The sequence below is a fragment of the Lygodium microphyllum genome, chromosome 14 (genome assembly GCF_053477565.2).
Source record: "Lygodium microphyllum isolate KBCC chromosome 14, Lygodium_microphyllum_v1.1.10, whole genome shotgun sequence".
In the NCBI taxonomy this organism is placed as follows: domain Eukaryota; kingdom Viridiplantae; phylum Streptophyta; class Polypodiopsida; order Schizaeales; family Lygodiaceae; genus Lygodium; species Lygodium microphyllum.
In genome coordinates this window covers 19,496,583-19,506,723 of record NC_141148.1, presented here as the reverse complement: position 1 = coordinate 19,506,723, position 10,141 = coordinate 19,496,583, and the positions used below count along the sequence as shown (strand labels likewise).

General features: G+C 43.4%; 1 protein-coding gene across 2 annotated transcripts; it reads left to right on the top strand.

The window, feature by feature from the left end:
• The first annotated feature begins 1,373 nt into the window (after window positions 1–1,373).
• On the top strand, window positions 1,374–4,794 carry LOC148025386 (uncharacterized). 2 transcript variants are annotated; one of them, XR_015693078.1, is made up of 4 exons: window positions 1,374–2,540; window positions 3,238–3,612; window positions 4,117–4,315; window positions 4,471–4,794. XR_015693078.1 is itself a non-coding variant. In XM_087692488.1 (3 exons), the coding sequence occupies exons 1-3, from the start codon at window positions 1,650–1,652 to the stop codon at window positions 4,207–4,209; spliced, it is 1,359 nt and encodes a 452-aa protein (XP_087548614.1). In that variant the 5' UTR covers window positions 1,374–1,649; the 3' UTR covers window positions 4,210–4,464. The 2 variants fall into 2 exon arrangements, 1 of the variants encoding a protein (XP_087548614.1); XM_087692488.1 differs by lacking the exon at window positions 4,471–4,794 and having other exon boundaries at window positions 4,117–4,464.
• Window positions 4,795–10,141: the final 5,347 nt, after the last annotated feature.

Here is a 10,141-nt window from a genome sequence, read left to right as displayed (position 1 = left end):
CTATTGAGAATGTAAACCTCCTTCCTCAAACATATTCCCTTTCCACATATAAAATATATGTGCATGGTCAATCACATATATGCATTAAGCATCAATGTAAACGTCCTTCCTTAAACATATTCCCTTTCCACATACACATACAATATATGTACATGGTCAAAATCACATATATGCCTTAGGCATCAACGTGCAAGGAGTGTTTCACAAGGTTTAAAAGATTTGGACATGCAAGGTCAAAACAATGAAAAGCAAGCACGTATCTTTACAAGACTTCACTCATGTTGATAGAGTCTTGACATACAATACCAAAACCATCCACTTCTAAAAATGGCCAAGTTTTATTTCACATTTTTATAAGGTTCCGTATGTTAACAACTATAATGCCTTAATTCTAAAGGTGATAAAAGCTTCTACCAATGTCTTTACACTAAACCTCAAAATTTTTTGTGAACACGTGGCATAGTTATGGCAATTCGAATAAATATAAATTAGATTGGTAGTCAATATATTGATAGCCCCAACAAAGATGTGTAATTGCACTCAATTGCCATGATGGTGTAATGTTTCTCCACACGTGGTTAACCAAATGTTCATTTTCTAGGTTGTTGCTAAGAGAGGGGACCAATTAGACAATTGCAGGTTGTGCAAATTTGGGCATGTGGCAAGCCAAGAGAACTTTGGAGGTGCTATATCAATATCAAGAAGGCAGCTACTTGCACAAGGACAGAGACTCAATCCACTTTCATGGTGGCTAATGCTAGGAACGTTTGAGGAGCCATGGTGAGTAGTTCCCATTCCAAAGCAACTACTTTTGACCATAACCCTTATATTGATTGCGTAATTTTCAAAAAAGCGAGCACCATCGAATATTAGATTATGCAAACCATTAATGGTGTAAGCTTACTCATTGAGTTTTTGTTTGTTGAGCAATTAAAAAAGCTTGAATTCTAACCTCAAGTGGCCTAATGAGAAACGATTGGTTGTGAAGGGGACTTACGAGTTTGCCTCTTGGAAACAAGAGAGCTTGCAAGTTAGGTAGCCCTCGATAACGGCAATTGTTAGATACTAACAAGGGAGCCATGGGAATACCTTTTTCCATACTGAAAGTGGACTTTCAGACACAAACAATGGAGCGAGCCATGGGAATACCTCCTTCTGTACTGAAAGTGGACTTTGAAACCACTCCTGTCAGCCTAGGAGGGGGGGGTCCTACCGGGGATACAACTTTTCCATGTTACGTACTGCCAAGCTCCAATGCACTCATGAGTCATGGCTCCTGGTCCCCCCCCCCTCCTCTCTCTCTCTCTCTCTCTCTCTCTCTCTCAACATCATATAAGCATAGGTATTGTGTCCAACTCCAGGTTCCACAGCTCCAGGTCTTCTCCTCTCCTCGGGCCTCTTCCCATCTCCTCTCACCTATCAGTCAACATAACGATAGGCTCAAACAACGAACTTCCTGTTCTTCTGAGCTCAATGTATAATAGCAACCATCCCCACTCCCCCAATTCTCATTCGTTCTCCTGCCTGCATCATCAACTTACTGCATAATACCAACCCTCTCTCTCTCTCTCTCTCTCTCTCTGGACCCAATTTCCTTATTCCCTTCAGCACCACAGATTACTCTGCATTAGCCCCCCCTCCAGCTCTCAATGGATCCCGACTCCTTCCTCAACCTCCTGACCCCTGAGCTCAGTAATATCGACTACGACAGTCTGTACTATTGTGAGAGCAGTGCCCATCTTGACGACATGAAATATGAAGATCGGGGAGAGGGAGATGTTGTTCCACTCATCGAACCACCCCACAGGCCGTCTATTGCTCCCATCACGCAAGGCCAAGGTCAATTGGCCCCTTCCTTGTTCTGCGACGATAAGACCCATTCTCCCGTGTCTTCTGCCTTCGGGTTTAGCAAATCAGCTGCCATCATCAACCCGGGCATTTCAATCCCCTCCCCCCCCTTTGCATCTGTGCTCAAGCTCTCTGACATAGCCTGTGCATTGGAAGGCTTCTCTCAGCCTGCCATTGGCCTCAATGCAACACAGTTAGCAAGTCATGCTTCTCGCCACCGACTCAGACACAGCTATGCCTCAGGAGCTCAGTTCTCATATCAGCACTATGATAATCACCCAACATTTTCTCCGCCATTTTCTCCGTCCTCCACCAAGACATCCTGCACTGCATTGCAGCCATTGCCGGCCTCACGCATTCTCATCGACGTCGAGCCCGATTCCGGCAGCGACAGGGATGTGAAATCCTTCCCAGTCACATCCACTCATGCTCCTCATCCTACTTCCCCTTTCTATCCCAAGCAAGCTGGTGGCTCTGGGGACAAGAGGCCAAGGCTCTCTCCTGAAGCACCTAGCAGGGATTGTGCTTCCACTGATGAGACCGATCAGAAGCGGCCGCCAATCCGGAATACATTTCGAAGGGAAGGCATGACTCCAAGGGAGGTGCACATACAGTCGGAGAGGCAGAGGAGGAGGAGCATGACAGACCACTTTGCAACATTGCAGACTTTGATTCCCAAACTCAAGCTGAGAGTAAGTGGCTGTTGAAGGCTCATGATCCGTGTAATGATTAAATCATGATCCAGCACTAAGTTTCTATAGGACTGATGAAGTTTCATGACTACAGAATGACTGCACAATAGGTTCTTATTGTGATGGGATGGCAATATTACTCGTGTTATAGTGAGCACAACACGAGCAATATAGTTCATGGAATGCCTAAGGGGTTTAACAGGCTGAATCATTCATCGTTTAGGCTCATGTACTATTCATAGGTTAGGTTTAACTGGTCCATGAATGATATACAGCTGCTGGCTGGCCACTACTAGTTAAGGCCGGAGAGCCTAAGCTCATGCATCGTCTCATAAATACTCAAAAGGCTAATTAATGGACTATGATCATGTGGTCCAGCCTGCACATGTCTCAGCCTATCCGCATTTATTCCTTTCCTTGCTGTGAAGAGTCACTCAGGAGTCATGTTTTGATGCTGGTGGAGCGGTATATCTAGATGGGTGGAGAGGAAATTGTACTAGTGTGCTGCGTCCTGAAGTACAATTCAGGCAAATGTGGTTTTTTGTGAGAAAAAAAAAGATACCCTTTGCAAAATATGTTTGTAGTTTGATTTCAATTTTCTGATGCTCCTTAACTAAGAGACTGTAGCCCACTTTGCTAACTTATGCTTTTCTTTGTACCCCCCATCTCATTGTCTTGGGTGCTTGTCCACATGCAGCACTCAGATCGCATCACAGTCTTGACAGAGGTAATCACGTACATTCAGTCCTTGAGGGCCACCTTGGATGAGCTAGAGAAGAAGAAGACTTATCTTTTATCTATTTTCGGGCTGCCCCCTGAGAATCACCTTTACTATGACAGTCCCAGCACGACTGGAGTGAAGAAGAGGTCCTCCAAACATAGGAAAGGTGCGGGTGCTGTGGAGGTTTCCGTGCGCATGACGGGCTCTGACATCTTTCTCACTGTAAATTCTCCCAAGAAGAAGGGTGTCTGGTCCAAGGTTCTCCTGCTGCTCCATAGACACAGCATTGAAGTGGTCAACACCACCCTTGCATCCAGTGGAGACAATAATTTCCACTGCATTCATGGGAAGGTCAGTGCATTTTCATGAATTCCCATGTCTGTGCATGCTGTTTGTATGGGACGATTCATGAGATTTGAAAGAGATTTTGTCTGTACATCTTGTTCATGGTACCTAAATCAGTCAGTCTCGTATGGGGAGTGCTATCCTTTCAATTGTCATTCACCCTAGTAGTCCATGGTAGGCTTTTTTAAATTTGGGTTTCTGGTTTCATCAGCATCATCATCATCATCATGTCATCAATCAGCATAATGTTTTCATTGTGTAACTTCATGTGGGTAGTGAGATACATGAATATTGTGATTGATCATGGAGGCATGCAGATACTGCACCGGAGGATGTCTATGAGAACGCCATATAAATAGATTCAATGTAAGCAATCAACAACACGCATGGATGGGGATGGGCTTGATTATGGGGGACATGCACGTGTAGTATTGGATGATGAATCAGTATAATGCTGTGACTGATCATGTGTGTGAATGAATGAATGAATGGATGGATGGATGGGTGCAGATGGGGAGCGTGCCCAAGATAACGGCCTCAGACTTGCAAAAAAGGCTGGAGCAGCTGATCTGGATTGAGCTGAAAGGAAGGCCTAAGCTGTAATTCATCCCTTAATTTGTACAGTTAATGGCGGATTAGATTAGATGTATCATCCGGCTGACACGAGACTGTGCGCCATATAATGCGAGTGTGACTAGCCAGCTCCAAGGTACAATTAGCTGATGCCAGCCAAAGGCGTTTGTATTGTATCACATCAAAACCCACTTTTCTCCTTCTTTTTGCTGTTGCAATTGCACCACATCAAATCAAATCTTTCTTCATTAATGCAGTTGTGTTGCATTATTTTATGTATTATTATGGCAGCCAATCCTTGCTGCTGCTGCATTTCACCAACCAATTGCAAAGAATTTGGGGTTTCTTAGTTATTGAGTAATTTGGACTGTAGAGGTATAAACGATACGCGTCTCTGCTTGTTATGCTTGCCGACCCCCGAAGATGTCCTTCCAATGGCTTTTCTTTCCTGACAAGGCTTGCTCGTAGCAACCACGTGCCACGTGCCACGTGCTGCGGATCGCAACTTGCCCGCGGGCTATGTAAACTTTCAGATTTGGGAATTTGGAAAGCAAATAAATAATAATGTATTCCTATTTTGTTAAGCGTAACGCCAAAAGGGTCCACCTTCCCAGGCTCGGGAGACCCATTAATTGCCTCATTGCGCTCATTAAATACCCCACCACAAACAACCACAATGATGACAGCCTGCTGATTCATGCCATAACACACTTCTAAAATATATCTTAAATTTGTATTTGTATATATAATGCATGGAGTCACCTTGCCACGTGGCAGGTTGCCCCCCTTTGGTTCTTGAGGCCAGCCATTATTAACCTTAAAATTTGCCCAACTTTTTACTCAAAAGCTTGATAAATTCTTCAGCAGATTTTGCAGCTGACATTTCCATCAGCCGTAAATCCCTTCACTAACAATGTTTGTCGTTTGAATCATTTTGCTATAAACATGTTTGGTAGGAGGCTTTCTTTTTCAAAGATGCAAAAGTGGAACGTGTTTAGGTTAAAAAGATTAACTACAGTAGCATCGAGATGTCATTGGAGAAAACCAAACCCCCTCCCCTCCAACATAGGATCATGTGTTCCACAAATAACTTGATAAATTCTTCAGCAGATTTTGCAGCTGACATTGCCATCATCTGTAAATCCCTTCACTAACAACATTTGTCGTGTGAATCATTTTGCTATAAACATGTTTTGTAGGAGGCTTTCTTTTTCAAAGATGCAAAAGTGGAACGCGTTTAGGTTTAAAAAAGTATCTACAGTAACATCGAGATGTCATTGGAGAAAACCAAACCCCCTCCCCTCCAACGTAGGATCATATGAGAGAGAGAGAGAGAGAGAGAGAGAGAGAGAGAGAGAGTATGTTCACACCTTAGAGGCCGTTTGGGATTTGAAGCAAGAACCAGCTAAGTTCGAGCATCCTCCGTGCTAAGCAAACTAGGCTGAGAATCGCAAGAGCTACAAGGGCTACACAAACTGCCAATGGTACTATTAGTACCTCTAATACCTTCACAGTAACAGTACATTCTCAGTTTCCATAATTAAGTTTATAAGAGGTAATTCGATAGACAACCTTAGTTAGGAATATCCCTAGTTGTTTGAGTGTATACAATACTTATTCTCCTTTGAAACTTTGGACTTGTTTAAAAAGGTTTCTTTTGGACGTTTAGTTCTTGCGTGAGAGCAGATTCATAGCATGAAATGCAAAGACGAATGACAAGGTTTGAAGTAGGCTATGAGTGTGCTACATTCTCATGATAGATGTTATGGGAGGTCTTTGATAACATATGATGATGTTGATGACTGTAATAACCTTAATGTTCTTCCACAATTCTATTTCTAAAACATCATACCCATCTACTTGATGCATTCATTTACTTAATGTAATTACAAGAATATGAACTTGAGGGGTAAGCTCTCATCGCGCAGCTCCTATTTGTGAGTGGCTCCCATGTAATAGACCATAAAGGAGTTCACAGAGTTGGAAGGAAATTAGTTATGCATGGGAGATGTTATTTATGATGATTATTTATTTTACCACATACATTGGAAAGGTCACACAAATTGATATTGCATTAAAGTCTTGCTAATACCTCGAACTATTAGTTTGTTGGGATCTTGAAGTCATGTGTAGCTAGTACAAGCGATAATCATTGGGATTAAGACCATGATGCCTCAAGATTCACCGATAGTGACTATGCCTATCAATCCTATTCGGGGTTGGGCTAGATGCAGCAATAACTCTAGGGCAAGCGAAGATCTCAAGGATTAAGAAACCCTAAGATAAAGGAAAGACCGATGCTTTTGTACTTGTTAGGAAGAAGGTTCGGTTATCAATCAAAGTAAGAGATTATTAGAACTCATGTCTTGAGCAATGTCCTGGTTGAATGGAGAAAGTGTTAAGAAATTTTTGCATGGAATCGCTTAGATCCCAAGGGAGAGAGCAAACACATGATGAAAGGTTATTGCGACTATTCCTGCAATGTTTGGAAAAGGATACCATTGTTTTGTGAAATGATTAGTTAACGTCATAAATGCTTTTGCATTAAATTAGTTGTGGGATGTGAATTGGATGATTATTCCAAGTGCTTGTGTTTGATGGTAAACACATGGTAGGGGTCTGTAATGACAAGTTGCCATGGAAATAAAGGAATGTTCTTCTTGGAAGATGATATTAGGTTGATGGCCTTGATTGTGCTTGGTTCTTAATTGGATTAATTAAGGAAGGATATTTTGTTCGGGTCGATCATCTCCAAGGTCATGCCATGTTTCAACCTGAGATGGCACTGTTCGATTCACGGGCCGAAGTTCGAGTAGTGAAAAGACCAACCATGGAAAGTGTGTCTCACTCCTAGGTCGCTTAGGGTCAATGAAGCTCTTGACACCCCTTACCGAGTCCGGAATGGAGCTGTAGACTATTGTGAGCCCAACATCCGGGGCGTTGGAAGATCTTATTCTAGATAAATGATAGAAATTATGGTGCCATGTGATTTGGACTGGGTCCTTTTGTTGGACTGGATACTTCTGTTGTCAATCTGTTGATGAGAGAGAGAGGGAGAGAACAGAGAGGGTGAGCGGCGCATCCCTCTCATTTTCCATTCTCTTTGAACCAATTACAATATGGATCTGCTTCAGATTGGGTATCTCTGCGTAAAGTAGGATGTCCAAAACCTGATGCTAAAATGCTATTAAGAGATGTTGACCACTTAGGAACCCGGATTTCAAGTTGATCCTAGTGGGTTCGGCCGTGAGCATTCCGTTGCAAGGCAGACTTGGGAAACCCTAGGCGACAAACCTCAGGACATTCCATGGGAGTGCCGAGCATCGATGCTTAGATTCGTTTCTCAATGGACCGCTAAAACGTGCTTGGACAGCTGATGGGCGGCACGTTATAGTTGGTATTAGAGCGAAACTTCGTAATCACATGTGATTGTTTAATGTATGGTTCGTAGACGTATATTAAATAGAATAACATGAGTGCTATGGCTTGATTGTTAGGCACCTTCTACAACCAGGAATGCTGACATGCAAGAGAAGAAATTCATTCTCAAGTAAATTAAGGCACACGAATTTTATGGAGAAGGGATAGGCATCGTAGCAGAGGCAGAGATATGGATTGAGTCAATGGACGATTATTTTTCTACTTCGGAAACTACATTTACTAATCAAGCAATGATAGCCAAACTTAAGTTAGTTGGCCAGGCTCATTTATTGTGGAAGTAATGGTGCAAAGATAAAAGTAGTATTTCTGAAGCCGTTGTTACTTGGGCTCAGCTGAGATATATTGTACGCGGACGATACCTTCCGCCAACCTACCAGACTTTGAAGATGAGTGAATTCTTCAAGCTTAAAAAATTGGAATTAACCTTGGAAGCCTATTACTCAAAGTTTGTAACCCTACTAAAATATGCACCATCTATGGATATTGCATAGTAAGTATCCAAGTTTTGCCATGGCCTGAACACTCCTCTGAACCACCATCTAGAAGCAATGTGTCCAATGGATTTGCAAGGTGCATTACTTCGAGCAAAGCCAATCATCCAGGAACTTGGATCGGGAAATTGTGATGAAGATGATTCTCAAGATCACGACAGGAGATGTCACACATGCGGAGAGATAGGGCACATCCGTAGAAGATGTCCCTACCGTCGGTGCTTCCACTGCAATGAGCTAGGACACATCCAAGCTGATTGTCCTAACCTAAGTCGAGAAGACAGTGAACCTCCAAGGAAACAGGGCTACACAAGTGCACTCTATGGATACGTAGAGGAGTCAGATGAAGACGAAGACCTAGAGCCTACTACACCTTTTTAGGATGATTAGAAATCCTAGAAGTTTTATCAACATGTAATACAACTTATACTAGGAATAAACCCTACTCTTGTACCTATGGATAATTGCAATAATATGAGTTGCACTATTTGAGTTATTAAGAGTAGTGCAGCAGACGTATGGTGGGTCCTAACCCACAGGCCTTAAGCCCCATTAATGCTTGTCTTCCCCAGTTCTTTCGAGATGAGGACATCTTGAGTTCTCTAAGGGGGAGAGGATGTAACATTCCGCCCCTCTTCGCATAACCCCTCCCCCCCCCCTTTTCATTTAGAACACTACAAAAAGTTTTAATTATTCCCCCCAGTCGCCGTCGAATAGATGGTCGAGGTGGGAAGGATGATGACGTTGACAAGAGAAGCCACCATAATCGAGTCGACGTGGAGGGGGAGACCGCCGGCCTATCACCCCTCCCTAGGCCCTCGACCAGTCCGCCTCTGACCGCCATGCGGTGCAATAGTTGGTAGGTACTGAACACCACCACTACCACCAATCCGCCTCCTCACTGCGTTCCCCCATCGCCTCCCCCTCCCTTCCCTTAAGCAAAAGAAAAAGGGGAGACCACTTCTTCCCCCCTTGCCGTTGAGAGAGGGAGCCTTAGAGAAGGGGCCCAGGATTTTGCGGAGAGTAGAAACGTTGCCAATCTGCTGATGAGAGAGAGAGAGAGAGAGAGAGAGAGAGAGAGAGAGAGAGAGAGAGAGAGAGAGAGAGAGAGAGAGAGAGAGAGAGAGAGAGAGAGAGAGAGAGAGAGAGAGAGAGAGAGAGAGAGAGAGAGAGAGAGAGAGAGAGAGAGAGAGAGAGAGAGAGAGAGAGAGAGAGAGAGAGAGAGAGAGAGAGAGCATGTTCACACCTTTGAGTCTGTTTGGGATTTCAAGCAAGAACCAGCCAAGTCCCAACATCTTCCATGGCATGCTAAGTAAACTAGACCGAGAATCGCAAGATCTACAAGGGCTACACAAGCTGTAATGACAAGTTGCCATGGGAATAAAGGAATGTTCTTCTTGGAAGATGATATTAGGCTGATTGCCTTGATTGTGCTTGGTTGTTAATTGGATTAATTAAGGAAGGATATTTTGCGCGTATGGATCATCTCCAAGGTCACGCTACGTTTAGGGCACTGCTCGATTCACGGGCCGAAGTTCGAATGGTGAAAAGGCTAACCACAGAAAGTGTGTCTCACTCTTAGGTCGCTTGGGGTTAGTGGAGCTCTTGATACCCCTTGCCGAGTCCGGAACGGAGCTGTAGACTACCGTGAGCCCAACGTCCAGGGCGTTGGAAGATCCTATTCTAGATAAAGGATAGAAATTATGGTGCCATGTGATTTGGACCGGGTACTTCTATTGGACAGAAGGGATACATAATTTCTCCTGTATGGGTAGGAGATAAAGATTAACTTGAAGATAAGTTAAGGAAATTGTTTGTTAAAAGGACTACTTGTTTTCTTTTCGTGTTAGTGCTGTAAATTACACAAACGAACCCTGTTCCCTAAAAGGCCTAATTAAGGAAGTTGTTTTTGAATGTCACATATAAATGTGATAGGAACTAATTAGAAAACTAAAGCTATCAAGGGAAATGGGTAGGCAGAACCTCGACGTCATTCTACGGCAGGGTGGTCCCAGAGAACTGGGATGCTT